Genomic DNA, 25,058 nt, shown 5'->3' on the forward strand with positions numbered 1-25,058 from the left:
TCGTATATACAAAAGTGTTATAAAGAGGCACTAACGAAAAAGACCTATCATCCCAAAAATAGAAAGAGAGGAAGAGAGATACTTGAAAATGGACAGTGCTGATCGAAAGTGACCGGTCTATCTCGCGAGGGTAAATATGACTCTCTCGCGTACGACCCTTACCTGTTTCATCGTCTGATCTCGTATCTGGCTCTGGGGGATACTAAGAAAGAGAAAAAAGGAAAAAGAAAGAGAGAGAGAGAGAGAGAGAGAGAAAAAGAGTAGAAAGAGGAGACGAGAGAAGAAGAGAAAGCATAAAGGATGAGAGACATGAGAAACAGAAAGGAGAAGCTGAAATACATCAGAATCGCATCCCCCACCAGAAATGTTTTGTGAGAAGGGGAAGTTCCCCTTCTTGCGTTGGTAAGGAAGAAGGAAATGGAGGAGATGTAGGAGGTGGGTGGAGGAGGATGAAGAGAAAGAGGAGAAAAGGAGGGTAGGTTGTGGCTGAGTCTGAGAGTGAAAGAGAGAAAGCGGGGTGTATTCGTAGCAGCCCCGCCCGTCATATTCCACGATAGCCAATCCCGCGAGGTCTTTTTATTAGATCCATAAATCCATCATATCGAGCACAGCCTGTGGCAGCTTTTCTCTTGGCACTCATTGGTCGAGCTTATGAGTAGGTTCATCGAGAAAAGCAAACTCTCTTTTAAATGAATACAGACAGAATATTGTGGTATGGTAGTGGTATTATGTTACATAGATACCTACCATTCGACTGCTTTATTTTGGTTGGTTCTGGCGCATTGCGGACATTTCTTTACTCCGCCTCGTTATTAATATTGCATTTTTCGAGCTGCACGAGAGAAAAAGCGCGATAAAGAAGGAGCGCTCTTAAAAGCGTGCTCGCGGAGATGCTCGCGATGGTACTCGCAGAGGAGTGGAGTACCATCGGAGGTGGGCTTCGAGTGAGAAATTTTCTTTGGTGGGGATGAAAGTTGCGTGCGCAGCCAGTACCAATACAAATACATTTATATACCACTACCAAGTACGTACGAGAGTGCAGGGGTAAACCCTGCAGACCACTGTCCACTCTCCTCGACTCTTTCTCTCTCTCTCTCTCTATCTCTCTCTCTCTCTCTTTCTCTATCCTCTTCTCTCGCAACCCTCGAAACCTGTCGAAGCGTCTTCCGAACTGGCTAAACCGAACGCCGTTGAACGAACGCGACGTTCCGTTGCTCCTTGCCTTGGAATACCTTCGAATACGTTTCGTGAAGATATTGTCGATATCGAAAAGGTTTTCGTCGGATTTTAACACTTTAACGTTTATTTCTCTCTCTCTCTCTCTCTCTCTCTCTCTCTCTCTCTCTCCTTAATCTCTCTTTCTCTTCCTTTTATCTTTTTAGTTAGATATATAGAAATGAAAGATTTTCATTCTTCCAACGATCTTCTTAGCAGCATCGATAATTAAAGAAATTCGAAGAAGGTAAATATCTAACAGCACTTAAGAGAGGTGCTCGTAAAAAGGGAGAAAAAGTTTACTCGTAAACGGTAGAAACATCCGCAAGGCGCATTGTGCTGGACATAACGGATATAAAATAGTATTGGGCGTAGAGTATCCTAGGTATTCTCTCTTTCTCTTTTAACGGAGGGATGGAAAGGAAGTCCAAGGAGGGGTAAAAGAGAGGAAGAGAGAGAGAGAGAGAGAAGGAAGAGGGGGTGGAAGGGACCTGCAAGGAAGACTCGAAGACCATCAGACTCCTTGACGGACGCGAGGATCAATATCCTCCGATACCATACTCCGAAAGCTATATACGAACCCATTTCCACCGCCAATAAAACGCCATACCTACGTGTATTGCGCTATACGGGCGATTCTCTTCCTGGCCTCCTATTGGCCGTAAAACACTGGCCGGCTGAAAGGTTGAATTTTATCGCCGAGAAAGAAATATCGATGTAAAGGCGAGAACTCGTCCCGATGCGGAATACATACGTATGTAGGTAGGTAGGGAGGTAAAAAGGTAGGTATCGAGAAAGAACCCTCGCATATCGAATCTCTCGTTACTTGACTTATCATAAAAACGATCGCATGGTATTTTCTCGCTCAATGATGGAGTCTCGTTAAAATACCCATTTTGTTTTATCTCAATTATATTTTTTTCCATAATTTCATCGATAAGGATTATATCCAAGGATTACATTCGCGCTCATAACTTTCCAATAACGTCGTGACGACTATTATCTGTGAAACGATATAAATGACTTTTATAAGTCATCACAAAGATAATAAAATTCTTGAATAATATACCAAATGTAATCTTATAAACATAATCCTAGAAATTTCTAATGAACAAAATGAATGAATATTACGAAGACTTTAACATTAATAAATAAATCTGATTAAATGAAAATTTAATTAGGAAAAAAATAAAAAATGCAAAGAGAGAAATGGTTAGATGGCGTCGAGTTTCGAATTATAGTATCTACTCAAGAAAGAGAAAACAAGTGCGAGAAGGATCACACAATACATACAGATATATATATATATATATATATATATATATATATATATATATATATATATACTCATAAGCAGATATCTAGACACGTACACATCAACACCATATATCTATACATATACAGGAAAGAACGAAGCGTTCCTATTGGAAGAACGCAGTTTCCAATCATAACGTTCTGTGATATGGCTCGCTCTATGATATGATATTATCATAACGCGGGCGCGTTTATTATTGGTCAGCTTCACCCTACTCCGCTTCCTTCGTTCCTTCCTTTCTTCCACCCTCCGAGCTACCAGCCGCACTCTGAAGCTCCACGCGTACGTTCCTCGACTGGCAAGGTGGGGCTCGCAGCCCCGCCGACCGCCCTCTTCCCCTTCGCTCGCCCCCCGAATTATGAGGATCAATACGCGAGGAAGCTTGCAAGGGCAGTGCCGACGCTACTCACTCGTCGACCTCCTTCGAGGACGGACCTGTCCCTATGACTCTCTCTTTATCTCTCTCTCTCTCTCTTTCTCTCTCTCTCTCTTTCTCTCTCTCTCTCTTTCTCTCTCTCTCTCTTTAATATTAATGTTCCGTGATCATTTACTTTTCTTAATCTGATTTACAATACGATATTTTTTTTCTTTTATTATTTCATCTCTCCCATAGAAGAATTATGATATTTAAATCGATTTATCTGAGAATAGTGGAAAAATATATGTTTATCCAAATAAACTTTTTGAAATTATTGAAAGTATCAATTGAAAATGGATCACAATTATACATCTTGTATACGACGATTGAAATGACTTTCTTTTTCTTTCTATTTTTCTTTCTCTTTTTTTTTTATTTTTTTTATTCTTTTTTTTTTTTTTTTGTTAGACATATCTTATCGTCGTATAATAACGATCGAATTCGGATCGATCGAATTCGGAGTTGGCAGCAGAAACTTACATAGCACGGCTTCCATGTATTCCCTTGAAGTACCTTTCGAAAGAAAGTTTTGAAACGAGCGCTCTTATCCCAGAGATATTCGAAGTATCAACTGGTGGAAAACGCGTGAAACGCGATCGCCGAGTGAAAGAGGGAGAGGGAGAGGAAGAGAGGGAGAGAGAGAGAGAGAGAGAGAGAGAGAGAGAGAGAAAGAGAAAGAGAGAGAGAAAGAAAGAGATAGAGGTAAATTCGAGAGGGTTTGGAAGAGGAGACATACGTTCTGTCTCTCATATATGTGTGCATAGCATTATAACAGAACAATCGATATACGCTGTCAGCGGCATACAACTCGAGCAGCCAGCTCTCGCTCTGCTATGTTGCACGAACTAAGCCAACCATCCTTTCCCTCTCCCACCCTCACCCTGTCTCTCTCTCTCTCTCTCTCTCTCTCTATCTATCTATCTATCTATCTATCTCTCTTCGTCCCTCGGCAGCACCGTTCAACGACCGCAAACTACCTAGTCCTCCAAAGTCCACGTTTCACTTTGCATAACCTACGAGGCAACCGCAACCTCAAAACCATTTCCCCACCCCGTCTATGTTCGCCGCCCGGCATCGATGATATTTTCTTCTCTACGAATCGTAATTATTCGAGAAGGATTTACGTTTGGCCCTAATCTGAAATAAATACGATCGTAGAAATATTTAAAATCGAATTTCATCCATCCGACAAGTAAATATCCATTGCGGAAAGATCTTGGAACTTCCTCGAATCCAAAATAACGGAGGATATGGAAGAGGAGGAAAAGAAGAAGAAGAAGAAGAAGAGAAAGGAGGAGGAGTAGAAGAAGGAAGAAGAGAAAGATAAAAAAGAGGTGTCGCAGGTGTCGCCAAAAGAGAGACGTTCAAGGAGGGTAGTGGTTCAGGACGTTGGCAGCAATTATGTTCGTCGAACGAAGGGATAGAAGAAGGGACAGATGAAAAGCTCTCTGAGAACAAAAAAAAAAAGAAAAAAAGAAAAAAAGATTAAAAAGGAACAAAAAAGGAGAGAAGAAAAAAGAGAAGAAGAAGAAAACGAGGAAGAAGAAGAGAAGAGAAAAGGGAGTGAATTTTTTATCGGTAAAAACTCCATTAGAGAGAGAGAACACAGCGTCAGTGTTTGTTATTGGTCATCCTCGGCGAAGATGGAGGAAGGAAGGAAGGAAGGAAGGAAGGAAGGAAGGAAGGAAGGAAGGAAGGAAGGAAGGAAGGAAGGAAGGGAGGAAGGAAGGAAGGAAGGAAGGGAGGGAAGGAGTTGTCCGGCGCAGAGATATCCATTGATCCGAAGGACGGTAGATCCCCCCTTTCCCTTTTCCCCTCTCCATCTTCTTCTCTCACGAAACAGAAAGAAAGAAAGAAGGAGGACGAAAAATATCTTGTGTATATGTTTGTGTGTGTGTGTGTGTATGTAAGTGAGAGAAAGAGAGAGAGAGAGAGAGAGAAAGAGAGAAAGATGGACGGGTAGATAAGTAAAAAAGAACGACGGGGGTGAAGCTAAAAGAAAAAAAGAAGGGGAAGAAAAAAAAGGAATAAAAAAAGAGTCAGAGAAAGAGAAAAAAAGAGAGAGAGAGAGGCAGTCTATAATCCCTTCCAGAGTGTCCAAAGTACGAACGTACGCAGGCATCTACAATGTTCCTTTCCTGCGGGTGGTATCAAAGAAATCAATTATCCAGCAATACATACACGTTGGGCAGTCCACCTCCAATACTCACCCGTCCCTCCCTTCCCTCCCCCTCCATGCTAGTTCTTTCCTTTTCGAACCCCTCCAAGCAGACCTTCCTTCCTTCCTCCTCCCCTCCTCCTCCTCCTTCTTCTTCTTCTTCTTTCCTCTCCCACTTTCTCACTCCTTCTTTTTCTTTTTCTCTTTCACATACCACCCACATCCCCTTTTTCTCCGCGACTCACATATTTATTTTATACTGCCCGCAGCTTATACGACGAGCTTTCTAGAAGCCGTACTGGAATCCAAGTTCCACGATGCTTTTCCCTCCCCTGGAAAACTCCGCCTTTTTCTTTGCCTCGACGCGAACGTGGCCCGTGCTCAATCGATATTGGATGTCACTTCGCGATATACCTCTACACGTTTATAATCCTCCTTCCCCCTTCCCTTTTACTCCACCTATCCACCCACTTCCTCTAACCTACGAACACAACTTGGAGCTTGTGTTCACCAACTCCAACGTTCCTTTCCGCTCGACGCTCGATTTATCTATCTATGTATGTATCTATGTATGTATACATACATACATAGATAGCGCGTGTTTCCGCGAAACGGACGATCGTAATTATCGGCGTTGATCGTATGGAACGGATACGAACGAACGAATAAGCGAGATATTTGTATATACGTGCGTACGTGCATGTCTGCGTCTGCTGCATCCTCGTATTTACGTATAACGGAAATATATATATATATATATATATATATATATATATATATATACGTATATACGTATATACATACATAAATATATAGGATACGTCGATTGCCGTTAAGGGTATCGCTTACCCTTAACGGAAAGGCTTCCCTTTGCCGTCCAAAGACACCTTCGTCTCTCGATGTTGTTCGGTGTCGAATGAATGCCGGACGAGAAGCGTTAAACTACTTTGAGTAGATCGGTTCTTCGGAGAGGAAAAAAAAGGGTTGAGAGAGGGGAATAGGAAATGCCATCCATCGATCGTATATCTTTATCACAAATAGGAAATGAAATTTTCCTTTGAAAAATGGTATTATCTAAAAATATTTAAAGAAATAAATCTTCCTTAACGAGAGAAATAATAATTTGTAAAAAAAAAATAAAAAAAAAATAAAAATAAAAAAATGCGGATAAAGATGACGATTATGATTAGTTGTTATTAAAACACAATAAAGAATATAAAGGAAAGAAAAAAAAAAGAGCGAGAGAGAGAGAGAGAGAGAGAGGGAGAATGTTAGCGAATACAAACGAATGGCGGTCCATGTCCGGTAACGCTATAGAGGTCCGTTTATCAACGCTGCATCTCGCTTCCAATCACTCGAACGATATAACGGTATTAATCTAAACTAAAAACAGTCCGTCAGAGTAACGTCGCTTCCGGGATACACGGGCATCGAATCGAATGGATTGCAAACGGACGGATAGGCAACGCTGGAATCGAACGAGAGAAGACAATGCCCAGCGAACACCAAAGAGAGAAAAAGAGAGAGAGATAGAGAAATGAAACGAGAGGAACGACGGGAGTAAAAGAGAGTGAGAGTGAATAAGAGAGAGAGAGAGAGAAAGAGAGAAAGAGAGAGAATAGGAAATAATAAAAAAGAAACGAAGAGAAAAAAATGAAAAGAGAGAGAGGGAGAGAGAGGAATAGCCTCGACTGGACAGCACGTGGACGACTGGACTACCTACTTTTATATCGCTCGGGAAATAATGGGATTCCCATCATGAAGTGGATTTCCCTCGGGAGCCAGTGGACATCGATGCACGCGTCAAGAGATCCTACGCCATCCGACGCCCGTATCCTATCGCTCTTTCTCTCTTCTACACCTTCCCCCGCATCGACGTCCATCCTCCCTCTCTTCCTCCTCATCCCTCATGCCCCAGCCCTTCTCGAGGGCTCCTCGATCGTCTCTCGTTCACCTGTCCATTCGTCCACGGCGTCTCGTCGTCTTTCTCTTTCTTCTCCATTTCTCTGTCTCTCTCTCCATCTTTCTTTCTTTCTTTCTTTCTTTCTTTCTTTTTTTTCTCTTTCTCTCTTTATATCTTTTTATATCTCGTTCTATCTTTCGACGTTTTTCAAATCGAAAAATTTCGAAAGTATAATACATATCGTCGTCCCTATTCGTTCATTTTAAAAAATCTACTTGAAAGATCGCTGATAATCGCTTTCTATTTTTCGACTTGAATGTTACGATATTATCATGTTTCCTTCTTTTTTTCTTTTTTTTTTTCTATCACCAGCGGGAACGTTATAATCGTTAAAAATGGACGCGATCATTTGAGCAAGACGTTAGAATTGAAAAATTTGGCATATTTCGATACAAACCTTTGTGACGAAGAAAAATTCATTGATCCATATCAACGATTTATTAACTCTCTCGATCGTACCGAATCGAATATATTTGACATATTATTCGCTAAAACTTTTCCCTTAGGGAACACATTTTGAAACGACGAACTTCACTGGTAGACATGTTTGAGAATGTCTGCGCGCGCTTCATCAGTTCCGTTCGAGTACAATATACTAGTGGTGCCATCTGTTAATACGTTTACAAAATTCAACAATTATTCTTGGATAAGAAGTAATTTTTTTACCTTAAAAGTCATAGGGAAGAATACGAGAAGATCTTCAATCTTAATCTGAATCCCGTCAGATGGCTCCATCATTTTGTGATCCATTATTTCCTATAATATTTCTTGTTATGGTGTTACAAATTATACCTGTAAAAAACGTTTATTTTTACACAAAAATATAAGGATACTTAACTCTTGATTTGATTTTTAATAATCGACTCAATCATCGTAATAATAAATAGAATTAATTAAAAGAACAATTGTGAAGAATTACTTGTATGTGAATTTCAAAATTGAATTATTTTTTGAGGTTAACTCGATATATAACTGAAAAAAAAAATATTACATTTTTAATATAGTTTGTAAAAGATTTTAAGAATAAATTATAATGGCAACACTTATAAAAATATTCAATAATAATTTAGTTTCACGTACACTTTTAAAACACAAGTAAGTGATATACTATCATATATTTTTTTTAATTTAATATCACATATAAGAGATTATATGTATAATGTTTCTTTAAAATACAATTGAATAAAATGTCCTATAAATTCATAGTTTGGATATTGTAAAAGTACCAGTACGGGATAAAAAAATTCAAATAGCTAAGAAACGTCATCCAAGCTGGCTCCCAAAACAAAACCGTGTTGTGAGTTAGATTCTATTAATATTATTTACTCTTTAAACTTACATCGCCTAAAACTTATATAATATACACATGGCCGCATTATACTTGATACAATTGTTTTTTTTTTAACAGATGCATAATGAACATATTATTAAAGAAAATAAAGAATTTATTAAAGAAGTTATAGAATCCAAATATGATTCTCCGCTTAATATAAAACCAATTGAACCAATTACCCAATGGAAGAAAGGATTTAAGAGAACAGGTTTAATAGCCAAAAAAATTGGTATATATCCATTATGGTTACAAAATGGAAAGAGAGTCAGTTCTACGTTATTACAGGTAATTGTTCATTGATAAAAATAAGTTATTTATGGTATAAAAAAATGTTTAAACAATTAATATTTTACAGATCATTGATAATCAAGTAATAAAGTATGTAGAACCAGAAAATTTTTTTCCAATGAAATCTAAACATTCTATAGTCAAAAAAAAACTTGGAGCTCTTGTGGTAGGAGCAGAAAGTTCGGACCCACAATTGGTATTAATTTAAAACGAGTTTATCTTTCTACTTCATGTCAATGATACAGTTGATAACATTGAATATTTTTCTTTTATAGTTTAGAAAAGAATATTGCAGCTTATTCGAAGATTCTGGAGTCATGCCGAAACGTATATTAATGAGATTTATGATATCGCCAGAAGCTGCTCTACAACCCGGTACACCTTTATATGCGGCTCATTTTAAGCCAGGCGAAGTTATTGATATACGTGCAAAAACGTAAACTATTGTTCATTTTTATATATTAATCAATGATGAAACGTGCGTTATACTATTGAATAATATATCATTAGGATAGACCGCGGTTTTCAAGGAGTCATGAAAAGATGGGGTTTCAAAGGAATGCCTGCTTCTCATGGTGTAACTAAAACTCATAGAAGGCCAGGGAATATTGGTAGTGGTGGAAAAATGAAGCGTGTAATGCCAGGTACTAAACTACCTGGTCATATGGGCAATCGATGGCGCACAATTAAAGGCTATAGGGTAAGATTAAACAAAAACATATACAACTATATGTATATACATTATTCATTACTTTTTGTGATATTTCTGAAGGAAACAATATTAATGTCATATAATGTTGCTTTTCAGATTTTACGAGTAAATACAAAATATAATGTAATTTGGGTAATGGGTCACAACATACCTGGAGAAACAAATACTTTTTGTTATTTATACGACACGATTCTACCCATTAGAAAGTTCAAAAACCCGCCATATTTCCCAACTTATTTACCCAATTTAAAAAAAAATCCAGAACCGGAGGATTTATATGCAGATGATGTACATCCGTTCAAAGCACCCACAATTCAATTTAGCGAAGAATCATAATTGTATTATTATAAAGTAAAGTATCGAATAAAGATATATATAATATCAATATAAATTCTTGTTAACTATTAAATCTTTTATGCTACGCATTAGCATTCATCGAGATATGTTGTATAAAATAGTACAGTTTATTAACTCGACAACGTCAAACTTGAGGCGAAACGCCAGACTGAGGGTTAGAGTTATGCCGGATTCACGCTATACTTTTATTGGTTGCTAACTCCTTACAGAAATGTCCACAATCATTAATTATGCTAGTAAAGAGTAGTCAATCGATTCATTTATTTAGTAATCAATATCATTATAAATTTAACATGCCTAAAATATACACGAATTGTTTTATAAATGTAACATCGCTAAGCAAGACTCATCCTGAGTTTGAGTGAAGAGCAACATGTTTAAGCAATAAAAAGGTCTCCTCTCTGCGCCTCCATTTGAGAGAGCAACTAATCAATTTACTAGAATAATTTACTCGCACATCGTATTGGTAGCTGCGTCCGGCTAAGACTCGCTCCGACAATACTTTTATTATGCATAATAAAGAAAGGTAACATACATATAAGAAGAATTGGAAGGATAGAACATAAGAACACAGTCGATGCTTGCTTCGTAACAGTTCGTCAGCTCTATAATTCTTCCATTTTTAGTTCTCTTTAGCCAGAAAAGTCAGCACATTGCTTTGTCTCTTTGAATCAGCAAGAAGTATGACCCTTGGTTCAAATAGTGGCACGATAAATAATACCACGTGATGTCAGTGGAGCAGAAGAAAATATAGGATTAGGAAAGGGAAAGCAGATTTGCTCCACCTCGGAGTTTGTCGGGGGACGGCACGATCGGATGAAAAAGAAAGGAGGCTCTCTCAGAATTTAAAACCTTCACTCGGAATACTCATTGTCTGATCAAATTCAAAAGTTCCATCTCCCGCCTGTGATGGCAAATTTGTATCATCGGCCTATGTAATCGAAACAGAATTGATTAATATATTATATCACATAGAAAAATAAAGTTTATCTAATCATTGATTGTAAAAAATATTTAATTATATCGTTCGTTACCTCTCCTGAAAAGTATTGCTCGATAATATCATAAGCTAGTTTATAAATGTCTATATTCTCGTGATTCTGTAACTGTTCAATTTTGTCCAAGCCTAAAAACAAAAATGTATATTTCAATAACTTCATACGATTAGATAAGATATATATCATAAAAACGATACAAACCTGAACATTCCTCTATCATATTGGCCAAATATTCAACATGTGAACCTGCAACTTTGAGCATGTTATGTATACCATCAAGTACAACTTGTATAACTTGGGTATCTTTACACGAAAGAAGATCGCAGAAAGGTCCAATAACTCCTTCTTGTATGAGTCGTGCAACTTGATTATTATTGCCGCTTATTGTTAAATTACTAATTGCCCATGCTGCTTCTTTTTGTGTTTGGAATTCTCCCTGAAATTTTAATCAAAATTTAAATTCTTATACACGTCAAATTAGAAATCAAAATAGAAAAAGAAATGTTTATACTTTCGCCAAATTGCGAATAATAAGTGGCAATAATCCAGCATCTATCACGGCCTGCACTTGTGTTTGATTACCAGCAGTAATATTAGAAAGGAACCAAATAGCTTCTTTACAAATTTTCTCTTTTGGATGAGTTAATAGATTTGGAAAATGTGAAAGAGCATCACAATTCAAAACAATTTGCGTTTGTTCATCTGAGCCTGTTACAATGTTTCCAACTGCACGTAAAGCTGCTGTCAATAATTTAACTTCTTTGTGCGATAGGAGAGGAATAAGACGTGGTACAACACCACTATCTATTACCATCTGAATTTGTTCATTACCACCATCAGTAAGATAGCTTAATGCCCAAACTGTGTCAATAAGAACCTGAAACATGAATTGTAAATTTTTTAATTAAATTGTAATTATAATGTAAATAAAATTATATGTTGCTATTATATATGCCTTTGTATTTAATCTTCATTACTTGTAGATGCATTACTAACATTAATATCTGTATGATGGATGAGTATATTAAGTGCAGGTAATAAATCCTTTATCGTTTGAATAGGTGGAGGAGGCTCTTTATTTCTACATAAGTTGACAATCACCCATGTGACATTACGTAAAAAAGTGAGAGGAATATCTGGTTGGATAAACCTTAACAGTGGCTGTACAACACCAAGATTAATAACATAGTCTCTAGGTACTGGACCATCTCCAATAATATTTCCTGAGAACAAGGTTTTATTGCTTATCATATAAAAAGATAACTAATAATAAATTTTCTAAAACAAATACTCACCTAAAGCCCAGACAGCTTGTTCACAAACATTTTGCTGACTCGAAAGTAACAAATGTAGGAAAAGTGGAACAGCACCAGCTGCAACTACAGCTTGTGTTTGAGCTGATGTTCCACTAGCAATATTCGTAAGTGCCCATGCTGCTTCAAACTGTAGAGATGGACTATAGAAAAAAGTAAATGCTTAAATATAAATAAGATAACCTCAAATAAAATGACATGTGTTTGAATTATCTACCTATTATGCTGTTCAAGACAACGAACTAAAATGGGTAAAATACCACTTTGAATTAATGGATCAATTGGTGGATTACGATCTGAAGACAGTAACTTTCTTGCCGACTGAACAGCTTGTAATTGTTCTGCAGGATCTGTACTTTCTGCTTTCATTACTAATTCCTTTAAATCAATTTTCGACAAATTCTTCTCATTATCATCTTCATCTAATAACATCATAGATATTTGTTATTTTATTCAAATAAATATTATATAAATTATATATGAAAAGACATATAATAAAGCTTTCAATATTTTGAATTGACAATTTTGAGTTACCAGTGGAATCCGCAATAGGCACATTTCTCCTCTTCTGTAATGTTTCCTCACGCTTGTTTTTACGTAATTCTACTGTTACTTCATTTCGTCTTCTTCGCATTTCCTGTTAACACGAATACAACAAAATATCCATAAAAAGAAAAAATAATTTCTTCATATGAAAGGCATCTTCCATATGAAGATATCAAAAATATATCAATACATATCATAAACAAAATTATACATATCTGATTTCATGATTAATACAGCTATTTCTAAATTTGTTGTTCCCGCGTGAAAAGAAAAGGAAGAACTTTTATAAGAATAAAAAGTTTCCAAAGATAATGCAAATTATATTATCAGCAGCAATAAATGTATTCATCAGGCGGATAAACAATATTAAATAATTTCATTCGAAAGTCCTCTAACTCTAAAAATTGCGTCATCTTCCGATATAAATAACAAAGTGACTTTTCTTTAATTCGATGATATTATAAATTTTAGAATATCTTAAAAAGGAAATAACATATAAAAATATTCCGAAATTTGCGTTTGTTTTGAAGCTTGTTAAAAAAGGACACAAGTATGACGATATTTGACCATTTATCGTTGCTCAGAAATAGTATGTTTTGCATCTAAATACAAAGCACGATAGTTTGACTCATTCGTAGAAATGATATAGAATCGAAGAAAATGTGGTGCGCTGGAATTCATACCACACGGGGCCACTAAACGTAATCTAAATGACCTGTCATGAAACACGAAAAGCATGGCGACGATGATTCTATAATATCCGTTGTCGAAACAGATGATCTTCATATATCGTAGAGATTGAAAAATACTTACTTCTTGGTCCTTGCCTTTGTTCTTAAAAACCATCATTCGGTTCTTGTTTAGCATTTCGGCCGCCATTTTTCCAATAACCAATCTTTGTAATCGCGTAGATTGATGAATGCCGGTTACACCAGAGCCGTGCGAACCGCAAAAATCTTGTATCCGTGGAAGCGTTAAATGATTTATTTCGACAACTGCATTCCGTCACACAATACCTTTATTATACGTCAGTATGCAATATCATGCATAACACTCCCTCTTGTTAGACCGCCACACGGTACTCTTGTCGCACGGTCACGTTTTTCAACACGAACGCAAACGTTCGACCGTTCCGAAAAGAACGATGGGAACTTGTGAAAGATGGCGTTTCAATTCAGATAAATTTGAAGAAACCTAGGATATATTTCGCCTTATCAACTCTTTTGAACATACTATTTTCAATGATATCAATGTATAGAATTAGAAGAATTAACCAATCCGACTATTCATAAAGAAAGCGCCAATTTTAGGTATACTGCTCGATCTTCTATTGGTTGTGAATTGACATATCTTCCATATATATTGAATCAACCAATCAAGTTCAATGTTTCTTATCTTTCTACTAATGATAAACCAGTATTACATATTCTTGTGTATGTAGTAGCGAAGATGTAAATCAACGTTTAAAATTTCCTAAGCATTGATTGGCTTCCATTGACGATAGCTCATAGGAGCTTATAAAATATAAAGAAATTTACATATAACCCACGCAAATTCGAAACTTGCCGACTCATGGATAACGCCATTGTTACGTGTTTCAAAAACAGTGGTGCACAAACTATCAGTCGTGAAATAAAATCATAATGATTGGCTGTCCGTCCTGATATTTTCATGTCTTATACGCATAACAATAATAAAGAATTAACAATAAATAAAAGTTGATAAGGCAAAATAAAATATCTAAGTAATCAATTGTTTCATACTTCCAATATCAAAACAAAATATTATTCCTAACCTTACATTATTAATACAATTACGAAAATTGAAGAGTATGCCACTGTTTGAAGATATACAACGTGATTATATGTACATATATTTAAGAAATAAATATGAAATATGTATATATTTTTATTAAAAAAATCATTAATAAAATAAATTTTTAAAATATGTATTTATATATTTATTTCTTTAAAATGATTCAAACTTTTTACTTTGAATCCTTCAAATTTTATAATTTATTTTTTAATTTCACTGTCAATCGTATACTTTCAATTATTTTCTCATCAAAAGTTATTTTTACGTTACACAAGATATATAAAAAAAAACGTATAAAAAAAAAAATTAATAAAAATTGAAAAAATTAATTATTTACTATAGAAGAAATTATTTCGTATTATTATATCCACAGATACATATATCTACACGGAATCGCGAGTAACACACGTCGTTTACTTCCGTTTTAAAGGAATTGTCACTCAAACAGAAATTCTTTTCTTAACAGTTGTTCCTCATCATTTCGGGATAGGCCGTCGTGCGTAAAAACACAAACACCTCTCATCTTCCTACCGGTCGCTCTTTATTATTTTAGACGAACCCCTTACGACTCACCATCTGCATGCATACCCACGTCATTTCAACTTTTATACCCGATAAGCATTGAACGGCAAGAGAAGGATCCGCAACTTCGACGGGTGTAAGCCACCCTGAGTATGGCCTGCGTCCTTTGGCCAATTAAATATCAAATATCGTTCTTTTTGTCCAACAGAAAGGAAGGACTTCCGATAGCTTTTAAACATTATAAATATATTATAAATATAAATAAGAGGGTATTACAGAAAAAAAAATTATGAGAAAGAGAAACAAAATAATTGTATGTTCTCGATAATACGAACAATGAAAATATAGATCAACGTAATTCCAAGATTAAATATATCCTTGAAAAATTTATTAGAGTACAAGTCTGGCAAGAAACCTCCATCTTGGCAAATTCGATGGCATTGATGTCACCAATTCATGCTCGTTCTTATTTCGCATTCAAACAAGTACTTACGTACATTTAGGATGTTTAGTACGATAGTGTAGGATAATTTTACGAAATAAAGATACCAAGGAACGATTTCTTTTGTCAAACACGGAGTTGACTCACGAGCAAGAAAATACTTGGAAGAAGAACCGGCGCTATTCTTGCATCCAGGTGTGAGCCTGTAACGCCAGTGTAAATATACAACACTTACGCCATTCCGACGGAGCCTCTTCGAGAACTATTAACGTATCCCTCTCTTGTTCCTTTCCTCATCCACTTTCGTATGTTTCGACCTATTTCTCAGCTACTTGTCTGCGCTCTTTGGCCCTTTGAGGGGCTAATAAAAAAGGACTACGAGACATAGAGACATCGTTCTCGATTCGAGGGAACAAAAACGATGGTCTTTAAAGTCTATATGTTTATGATTTCAAATTTATAAAGAACATTCATCGTTTTTGACATTCTTAGAAAAGTAATAAATAAGAGAGAGAGAGAGAGAGAGAGAGAGAGAGAGAGAGAGAGAGAGAGAGAGAGAGAAAGAGAGAGATTAGTGATATTAATATATCGCGGATTATAATAATAGCAAATCATATTTACATTATTGAAATAATAATTATAACAATGATGAATTCACTGTTAATATAATATAACATATATTTATGTGACGTATTATATTAATATATCATATCATATTAATATGACATATTTTATTTATATTAATAAAGAGTACATATTTTGTATTAATCGTCTTAATGAAATTGAAGCCTGTACTAATTCGTATATACTCGTACAAGATTTTTTGCATCATTAAGTAGACACGCGTCTCGAATTAAGTAACGCATCTTTGCGACCGTAAACGGACTTGTTTATCGTGATCGGTAGCTGAAAAGTCGAGTTGTTCTCCAGAAGAGATTGAAGCGTGTCAAGGAGTCAACTCGTCCAGTGGAGTAATAACGTATCGAGATAGTCGTGAAAGAGATACGGAGTAATATTTAATTATCATTAGCAAAGATTATCTGCGTTTCGCGTGCATATTCGAAATGTTTTTGATCGTTTTTGAACAATGAATCATTTTGGAAAGCATTTTACTTCAGAAATAGAAAGGAACGAAAGCGGAATAATACAAAGAGGAGAAAAGATAAGAAACGGATCGTAAAAGAATTTCGAAGAAATACGGACTTCGGGATAATTTTAAGTTTGAAAATATCTATGATCTTAGCAGTTAACCTTTGTATTTAGAAATAAAAACAGATAACTAATTTCTTCCTAAACGAGTAGCCAAGAATCTAACATTCCAAGAAAGTTATCTTTATTATCTTCCTTTTTTATCTGGTATATCCAATAGGAACGATCAACATGAAATCCTGAAGGAATACGATCGTAATTATCGAATTATGCACGACTCAATGTATATACACATACACACACAAACATATATATATATATATATATATATATATATATATATATATATATACATATATATATGCACATACGATTTATTTATTAATAAGATTTCTTCGACGCGTTTCTACGCATTGATATGATATTAGAAAATGTTACGACCTAAAATTCTTCGCCAACATTAGAAACGAGCGGCGATAAGGAAAAAGCTCTTAGCTACTCTCTCATATCAATGTTAACTCACTGTACATATTTCTTCGTAAATAGTAAGTAATAATCATTCGAAAGTAAACATTTACATTGGCAAAAATTCTCTTCCGTTGTCAATCAATAATCAATCGGATATGTCATGCTTTTAGAACGACAGAGAGATAATCACGCTTTTCTCGTATGCTTAAGACGACACGCGTTCGAGAATCAATCTCAACAATGTCCAATGGGTAAGAAAAAAGATTTGAATATTACCGAGAAACGTTATCCGACATTTCTCGCCGCATTACGATAGCGTAGGACGTACCGGAGAGATGATGAATTGCGTTTGTCTCTCTTGTAAATCCTTTGAAAGTAGAAATACATACGTATGTGTATACGTGTTTGTCTGTAACACGAAGAAAATACACACGGGAAGAAAATCCGTGTGAGTCGAAGAGTTTTCGCATGTGTATGTCTATATATGTGCGCGCATACTAACAAGCAATGCGAGGGAGTTCTCGAAGTCGGTCTTTAGTCGGTCTTTAGTTTCGAGTAAGCATTCGTTCAAGAGAGGATTCACCGTCCCCTCGTACACGTTCACGCACCCTCATTCTTACTCTCAGTCTCACTCTCATTCCCTCTTACTCTCTCTTCTTCTCTACCCTTTTCTTCTTCTTCTTCTTCTTCTTCTTCTTCTTCTTGTTTCTCTTCTTCCGGCTTAATCGTCTACCACCCAGCCGGCGATTCGTATGTTCTTTTATCCTTGTTCAAGAGCATCCTCGGACTTCCGTTCGCCAGTGAGATACATTTCACGTAGTGTTTACTCCAAGAATAATCAAGTATTATCTTGAAATCAATTTTTATCCTCCGAAAATCTAACTCAATCAAATAATAATAGTGGTTGGTTTTGTGTTGATCGGCTAAAATAAATAAAGCAGTGCGTCATTATAGTGAACTATGACAAATCTCGATCGGGCTCATGGATATAAAGAGAAACGATAGTTCTCTCAGAGACAACGAGAAAAGTGTTGGATAAATCGACAAACGACGGCGATGCCTTTCGCGAAAGCAATGACGACGTTAACGCGTCGATGGTAATTGTCGGCGGGGAAGTGCAAAGTGCAACGAACGAGAGCAGAAAAGTTTTTTTTTCTTTTTTTATATCTTCCTTTCTTTCTGTTTTTTTTTTCTTTTAATTCTCTTCGTGAAAGAAAGAAAGTCAATCTCTCTCGTTCATCTTCTTCCATCGCTTATGTTCGGTATGGATCGACGAAGAACTCCAAAAAGGAGAGGTCTCTCTCCTTCCACCAATTCTTCACAAACAGGTAAGATTAATACGTCAAAATTTATCTTAATTCATTCGTTCATTAATTCTTTCATTAATTAATTAAAACTCCAACGAATCTTTTCGAACGCGTCACGATATTTTGATCGAACGTTGGTGGTCCGCCTTATAAATGTGTTCCATTGATGAAAATGCGATCGTATCTCGAGTAGCTACTGAATACCCTTTTTATTGAAATATTGCGAGCCTCGATCATAACGATAATTAAATAAGGACGAGTTCTGCGTTTCTAACTCATATAAATTTTGTTTAAAATTTTTAAAATAAATAATTGATAAAATTATCTCTTAGAAAACAAGTGAGTTGAGTTAATTTTAACCCACTTAGAAACGAAAACGTATTTCTTGACGAGAGAAAGAGAGCGAGAAGAAAAAAGAAAAAGAAAAAAAAAGGAGATCAAAAGAATCCCTATTTTTATGTCTTTCGGAGTTATCTTCAATATCGATATATCCGACCTTACGATAAGACTGACCCGTGACGATAACCATATGCGTTGCATCAACGTACACGAATCTCAATGTTTAACAGGGAAAAACGTTACAACGTGACAACATTGACACCAAATATAATCGATTAATCGTCGCAACTATAAAATATAATCGTTAGAAAATAAAGGAAAAATCAATGCTTGTTTATTCAAACCATCTGTTATAATCGTATGCGCACATATACTCACACACTTACACACACATAATGGACTTTAATACGATTAGTGTAATGAGAGACATGAAGTATAACGAAGGATGGCTTATTGTTATGTTCGAAAAGATAAGTTTCGTGTTCCATCGTTAAATATTCAACGACGTCTTCATTGTGATCTTTCGTTGGTCGTCAAAAAAAGAAAAAAAGAAGAAGAAAAAAACAAAAAAAAAAGAAGAAGAAAAAAACAAAAAAAAAGAAGAAAAAGAAAAAAAAAATAATCTTTCGTCTGTAAATTTTGATTAGTTAAATCCTAAACAAAAATATTACATAGATAAAATATGCAAACACGCGATACAAGCATGGCTTACAATAAATGGTCCATTATGAGGATAACATCGAACTCTTCTTATTCTACTTTATTACTACGAAAGTTTTTGTCGAGTACACGGGCACAGTCTGGGTCTTCATTACTTCGGTTAATCGTCGGACATCTTCCGCCCTTTTGCCGGTCAGTTAGCTCGCGAATCTCGCACGCTTTCGGCAGAAAGAGAGAGAAACGCACACTGGGCAACGTATATAATGACTCTATTGTAGCTTCTTTCTCTTTCTCTCTCTGGCCTAAAGCTTGCTTTCGTAAATAAACTCTCGTACACGTGGTTGATTCGAATGCCCTTCAAAGTTGCTAAATCGTCTATACAATAACACGAACTGAACGTTTCTATTATTCGAATGAAATTTATTCTCCTGTCTTGTCGAAGAAGAGAACGTTAAACAAAACGTCATTAAAATCCGTGACAATCCGCTCGATATTCAATGTTTAGGTTAAAAATACATATATGTGTATATGTATGTGGAAAATATATACATAAAAGAACCTTGGATCGTTTTCATAAAAATCGTTGAAAGGAAGAATGCGTCAACGTTAACAACCGCTATCGCGGGTCACTCGATCGTCCAATGACAGTAGAATATTACGAGTACATAATGGCAAAGAGCATAGGTCATCAATGTAGGTAATAAAATAGTCTTAATGTTAAGGAGAAGCACCGTGCCATTTCTGCTCCTTCTCCTCCTCCTCCTCCTCCTCTTTTTCTTCTCGCCTGTTACCGGTACGATCTTGCTACTACGGAGGACACAACTTGATTGATTAGACAGTATACTTTATACTTCTAATTAAGTCGATATAATGTTTTGGTATCAGTAGCGTTCGCGCGACCTTCATACGTTAAGATTAGAAAGTGTGATAAGAGGTCTCGTCGAACTCGCATTCCACGATGAATTTTTAACATACATATATATATATATATATATATATATATATATATATATGTTATATATGTTACATAGAGAACGTTTTATTTATTAGCTTAATATTTTTATCTGCAATCATTATTTTTTATTATATTATAAAAAATGATTATATTAGTAAATAAGACTGACGATATCAGATATCGATATCTTCCAACTTTACCTTCGTTATCAGTAAAAAATGTTTCGAGAGATCTTCGAGAGAAAAAAAAAACGTTCGAGATATAGAAGGTAGAAATAGAGTATAACCCTTTTGACCTTGGCGATCATTTTTTTCCTCCATTCCTAATTCCCTTGCTGGTCGAGATGGGCTTAACTCATTTTATCCTGAAAATGCCGTGGATCGTCTTTTCGGGAACGGTAACTGATCTTTCGGAAAAAGAGTCCGATGCCACGTACTACGGAGATGCTTTGTAAGGAAAGGAATACGGGACGATAATAGGTACTCATAGCGAGACTCGTTGTCGGGGAGCGCTGACCGCAGAGATAACGCTTTGACCCGTTACAAGCTCGAAGCACCAAATGAATGCCTTCACTGTATCTATCTTCTCAGGCCCAATCCAAATATGCAGCCCTTTTTCCTTCTCTCAATGCCCTTTACCGTTCCTTCGTCCATGTCTTTGCGAATTCACCGACTGCAACGGACAACTTCTTCGAGCTGAAGTCGCCCGTCTCATGAAAATTACTCTGCTAATCCTTTTACCTAAGTCTTTAGTTAAACTCTTCCATCATCGATGGGCTCTTCAATCTCAAGCGAACTTACTCACATTCGATTTTATTGAATTACTTTTCAAATATATAATTATATTTTATGCTATAATAATCCTTAACATGATGATCCCATTGAGATAGACGAACGCAGAAACTTGAATGTTCTCTCGTACTTTCTAAGAATGAAGTAACTGTTCTAGAACCATCAGTGGTAACATCATCGACGAGTCAGCAATTGGAAACGATAACTGAGTTCCCGGCAACCGATGGTGCTACCGTAATCAGTGGATGCAAAGATCAGCCTACCATCTGTGGAAAGGAGGCTGCTTGTCGTAGCTTCCGTGACAACACCTCGCAATGCGTTTGTCCTCATGATTCCTCCCCACCTACGTCAGACCTCAAATGTCCGAATCGTTTGACCGGTGAGATTAGTTTATTTCTTTTTTTTTGTTTTAAAAATTAAAATTGTCCAAATATTTTTCTTCATTTTTATTTTCTTTTTTCTCTTAGTCCCTTTAACTCCACGACCCATACATAATATAATACCACCAAGTGGTAATGGCACGAACAGTACCACTGCTCTACCAGAAGCAGAACAGGTATTAATTCTTCGATCAATTCTCTTTAACATATCTTGATTTTTAATAAATATTTTTACTTCTTACCGCACGCATAATGGATAGTATTACAATGTTATTATGCAGGTTGAACGTTCGAGGCATAAAGTACCTGAAATAGTTGGAATTGCGATAGCCTTCATCGCAGTGCTAGTTATCCTCTTGAGTATAGTTTATTGTGTGAGAAGACGAAGTTATGGTGTAAAGTCGCAGAGGAATTCATTGGATGTAAGCAGGATGATATTGAATATTTTCAATATTGTTAAGACATCTTGCATCTTTTCATTTTCCTATTCTTTCTAGGCGTCTCCGATGAATCTAAAAAAGGGATTACTATTAGCAAACAAATACACGCCTAATCCTCAATACTTTAGTTGTACCTCGCCGGAGGTATTAATTTTACAACGTGAAAATCTAGTATTTCTACATGATATCGGCGAAGGTTGCTTTGGTAAAGTTTACAAAGGTACATTTATATATATATATATATATATAAATATATATACTTTTGATATATTTGTTATGTTTGATGATAATGTAATGTTTGAAGATAAAACTAAATGTTAGGTACATTCTTTATAGGAGAATTACAAAATGGAGATTTAAAAGAGATCGTTGCGATAAAAGTTTTAAAAGATACTGTCTCTAGAGAAGCCGAAGAAGATTTTATGCGAGAGGTTGATATTATGTCAACCTTCGAACATAGAAATATTTTAACTTTGAAAGGTGTGGTCCTTCGTGATGCTGGAAACAGTCCATGGATGGTTTTCGAGTATATGCCATATGGTGATCTTGCTGAAGTTTTGAGATCTAATTCAAGACAGCTACATTCACCTAATCCTGGATTAGAACCATTGACGAAGGTTATTATTAAAAAATATCTTCTAATATGACTTCCATTTATTTCTTCAATATTTTATTTTTATTTTTATTATGACAATCAACGACATTTTTATTCATCAGGATTCTTTACATTGGATATCCGTTCAAATAGCTGCTGGTATGACGTATCTATCAGCTCAAAGATTTGTTCATCGTGATTTAGCCTGTCGTAATTGTCTCGTTGGATCTGGACTCGTTGTTAAGATTGCAGACTTTGGAATGTCAAGGGATATCTATACCTGCGATTATTATAAAGTATGTATATTGTAATGACGATTGAATAAAATATATTATACCGATCTAAATATATCCAAATGCAAATTTAGATCGGTGGCTCGAGATTATTGCCAGTCCGATGGATGTCGCCAGAAAGTGTGATGTATGGTCGATTTACTTTAGAAAGTGACGTTTGGAGTTTCGGAGTTGTCCTTTGGGAGGTCTATTCCCTTGGAAAGCAACCTTATTACGGACATAATAACGACGAGGTAAGATAAAATGATCAGACTTATATCTACTTAAGTCAAAACCAAGAACATGTTATCTCATTATAAAAATTTTCACGTAGGTGGTCAAGTTGATCCTACATGGAATTATGTTGATCCCTCCTGACGAATGCCCACCATTCATTTGTCAAATAATGCGTGAGTGTTGGAAGACAGAACCAAGAGATCGTATAAAATTTTCTGACATATTGGAGAAATTAGAGAAAGTCCAAGAAAAATTAAATCAACAGGGAACCTTACCAAGACCACCTCAAGGACCTGTTACTATTCGTACTCCAGATGTTCTAGATCCTGATGGTTACTTACTACCTGCACCAACAACGCCTCGTGAATATTTACAAACATTACCGGCCTTGTCCGATTAATGAAATCTTTATTGATATTTTTACACGAATGATCGTCGTTTTGTAGATTTGTGAATTTTTCTTTTTTTTTTTTTTTTTTTTTTTTTTTTTTTTTAATGTGATTCGTATACTTATATATGATGATCGAGATTAAAACAATCCTACGTGCTGTGAGCAATGATCAATACGAATGAAATGCACGTTAATGATATCAGGGAATTTACGAAGGTTCGGACCATCGATCCTTCAATGTCCACGCAATAGTATTATTCCTATTTTTAGAATAAGTTCATAAAATGAACGTTGTTATACGTATATAATTAATGTATCATATTTCGAGATAATTTATTGAATACTTGACGCAAAGTCGACTGACTGCACGAGAGCACAGTAAATAATAATTTGCTCTAGTTTGTATACTTGATTTCTTTTGTAAAATAATAATATATGAATGTACGAATATATAATATCCGTTTTTTCATGTATTGTATCCGCTAATTCTTACAACTATAAGAAATTGTATAAAAAAAGTAAATAAATAAATAAGGAAGAAAAATAAATTTTTATTAATGATATTATAAGATTCATTTGATTTAGATAACTTCTTCAATCGTAGTCCATAAATTCGACGATTCGGCGTTCTGGAGTCTTGGAAAAATTATTGTTGCCGTGATACGATAGTGTTTTGTTTAAGAGGTAATCGCACATTCGAGAAAGCGTAGAACTATTCTCGGAATCGTTTTCGTTCGAAGAAAGAGCGTTCCAATCTCTCAGCGAGCTAAGCATGTACGACGATCGTATGATACTTTCGATGCGATTCCCTCAAAAACTTTGGAGGATCGTTAATGCTTGCAAGAGTGGTGCGATTCGATGGAACATCGATGGTTCAACCATTCTGTTGGATTACAAGAAATTTCAAGAGGAATATCTTGACGGAGAGAAGTCCATTTTCAAAACGAGGAATATCACGAGTTTCATCAGACAACTGAATCTCTATGGTTTTCGTAAAGTGACGTCGCATAATCGGGATCCTCTTTGCAACTCGCATAATCCAAACGTTCATGAGTTCTTGCACGATCATTTCCGTGCTGGTCGTGTCGATCTTCTCTCAAGAGTCTGTCGAAAAACCGTCGGAAGAAACAAATATTGTCAACGTCTTGGATCGCAGAGATGTACGACGATAAAACCGGAGAACTCTCCGGAAAAAGAAATCCGCTCTACATCGCATTTACGAATGTGTCAGGTAAGATATTCCTTTTCGTTACATGGGTTAGTCGGTGATCGTTCTAATGAATTAAGATCTTTCTTTTTTCCGACATAGCTTGCCTTGACCGAAGCTTTGGAACAAATAAGACGCGAGTGTCAACAAAAGTGTTCGAATACATCGACTAGAAGCGAATCTGTATCTTCGAAACAAGGTTCTATTTATATATAATTAATGTTATCGAACTTGATTCTTCGATGTTTTTCATATTACAAGAAATTTCAATTTCAGGATTGCCAGAGCTCGAACTTTTTTCCATTCCACAAAGTGATCATTCTCCGAAATACACGATAAAAAATGAAATACATTTTTGTTCAAAAAAAAGTTGCAGTCCGATTAACGATGACAATCCGAATCCTTGGTTCATTCCTAATACACATAATCTCGCTTTTTACGTCCCTTTAAATAATACTAAATAAGATCTAGT

The 25,058-nt window shown here is 35.8% G+C and overlaps 4 protein-coding genes across 7 annotated transcripts; 3 read left to right on the forward strand and 1 right to left on the reverse strand.

The window, feature by feature from the left end:
• The first annotated feature begins 7,812 nt into the window (after nt 1–7,812).
• Nucleotides 7,813–9,876, forward strand: mRpL3 (mitochondrial ribosomal protein L3). 2 transcript variants are annotated; one of them, XM_035871070.2, is made up of 7 exons: nt 7,821–8,164; nt 8,276–8,366; nt 8,478–8,687; nt 8,758–8,886; nt 8,966–9,126; nt 9,201–9,390; nt 9,499–9,876. In XM_035871070.2, the coding sequence occupies exons 1-7, from the start codon at nt 8,103–8,105 to the stop codon at nt 9,736–9,738; spliced, it is 1,083 nt and encodes a 360-aa protein (XP_035726963.2). In that variant the 5' UTR covers nt 7,821–8,102; the 3' UTR covers nt 9,739–9,876. The 2 variants fall into 2 exon arrangements, with proteins under 2 accessions (XP_035726962.2, XP_035726963.2); XM_035871069.2 differs by having other exon boundaries at nt 7,813–8,164; nt 9,201–9,876.
• A 111-nt stretch (nt 9,877–9,987) lies between these two features.
• On the reverse strand, nt 9,988–13,830 carry Kap-alpha3 (karyopherin alpha3). Its single transcript, XM_035871067.2, has 9 exons — nt 13,430–13,830; nt 12,605–12,707; nt 12,288–12,492; nt 12,053–12,213; nt 11,754–11,980; nt 11,269–11,634; nt 10,959–11,193; nt 10,794–10,885; nt 9,988–10,690 (listed from the first exon to the last, which is right to left on the reverse strand). The coding sequence occupies exons 1-9, from the start codon at nt 13,493–13,495 to the stop codon at nt 10,598–10,600; spliced, it is 1,548 nt and encodes a 515-aa protein (XP_035726960.1). The 5' UTR covers nt 13,496–13,830; the 3' UTR covers nt 9,988–10,597.
• Nucleotides 13,831–16,970: 3,140 nt separating this feature from the next.
• Nucleotides 16,971–23,861, forward strand: LOC118443693 (tyrosine-protein kinase transmembrane receptor Ror). 3 transcript variants are annotated; one of them, XM_035871050.2, is made up of 10 exons: nt 16,971–17,089; nt 17,183–17,263; nt 21,222–21,443; nt 21,532–21,620; nt 21,705–21,866; nt 21,942–22,104; nt 22,221–22,501; nt 22,602–22,775; nt 22,847–23,005; nt 23,086–23,861. In XM_035871050.2, exons 1-10 carry the CDS (start codon nt 17,056–17,058, stop codon nt 23,386–23,388), a joined length of 1,668 nt encoding a protein of 555 aa, XP_035726943.1. In that variant the 5' UTR covers nt 16,971–17,055; the 3' UTR covers nt 23,389–23,861. The 3 variants fall into 3 exon arrangements, with proteins under 3 accessions (XP_035726943.1, XP_035726944.1, XP_035726946.1); XM_035871051.2 differs by having other exon boundaries at nt 16,979–17,089; nt 21,726–21,866; XM_035871053.2 differs by lacking the exons at nt 16,971–17,089; nt 17,183–17,263 and adding an exon at nt 17,355–18,340.
• A 290-nt stretch (nt 23,862–24,151) lies between these two features.
• Nucleotides 24,152–25,050, forward strand: LOC118443695 (uncharacterized). Its single transcript, XM_035871057.2, has 3 exons — nt 24,152–24,610; nt 24,689–24,785; nt 24,863–25,050. Exons 1-3 carry the CDS (start codon nt 24,152–24,154, stop codon nt 25,048–25,050), a joined length of 744 nt encoding a protein of 247 aa, XP_035726950.1.
• The last annotated feature ends 8 nt before the right edge of the window (nt 25,051–25,058 follow it).

The sequence above is a fragment of the Vespa mandarinia genome, chromosome 1 (genome assembly GCF_050613455.1).
Source record: "Vespa mandarinia isolate Hongniang chromosome 1, ASM5061345v1, whole genome shotgun sequence".
NCBI classification, from domain to species: domain Eukaryota; kingdom Metazoa; phylum Arthropoda; class Insecta; order Hymenoptera; family Vespidae; genus Vespa; species Vespa mandarinia.

Coding starts and splice junctions, on each gene's coding strand:
- mRpL3 (XM_035871069.2), top strand. CDS start 8,103: ATGGCAACACTTATAAAAATATTCAATAATAATTTAGTTTCACGTACA. Junction 8,165..8,275: donor CGTACACTTTTAAAACACAA/GTAAGTGATATA, acceptor ATAAATTCATAG/TTTGGATATTGTAAAAGTAC. Junction 8,887..8,965: donor AAAGTTCGGACCCACAATTG/GTATTAATTTAA, acceptor TTTCTTTTATAG/TTTAGAAAAGAATATTGCAG.
- Kap-alpha3 (XM_035871067.2), bottom strand. CDS start 13,495: ATGGCGGCCGAAATGCTAAACAAGAACCGAATGATGGTTTTTAAGAAC. Junction 12,493..12,604: donor GCCTATTGCGGATTCCACTG/GTAACTCAAAAT, acceptor TGATGTTATTAG/ATGAAGATGATAATGAGAAG. Junction 11,635..11,753: donor TCCATCATACAGATATTAAT/GTTAGTAATGCA, acceptor TTCATGTTTCAG/GTTCTTATTGACACAGTTTG.
- LOC118443693 (XM_035871050.2), top strand. CDS start 17,056: ATGTTAACTCACTGTACATATTTCTTCGTAAATA. Junction 17,264..21,221: donor ATCTCAACAATGTCCAATGG/GTAAGAAAAAAG, acceptor TAACTGTTCTAG/AACCATCAGTGGTAACATCA. Junction 22,502..22,601: donor GATTAGAACCATTGACGAAG/GTTATTATTAAA, acceptor TTTATTCATCAG/GATTCTTTACATTGGATATC.
- LOC118443695 (XM_035871057.2), top strand. CDS start 24,152: ATGTACGACGATCGTATGATACTTTCGATGCGATTCCCTCAAAAACTT. Junction 24,611..24,688: donor CGCATTTACGAATGTGTCAG/GTAAGATATTCC, acceptor TTTCCGACATAG/CTTGCCTTGACCGAAGCTTT. Junction 24,786..24,862: donor ATCTGTATCTTCGAAACAAG/GTTCTATTTATA, acceptor TTTCAATTTCAG/GATTGCCAGAGCTCGAACTT.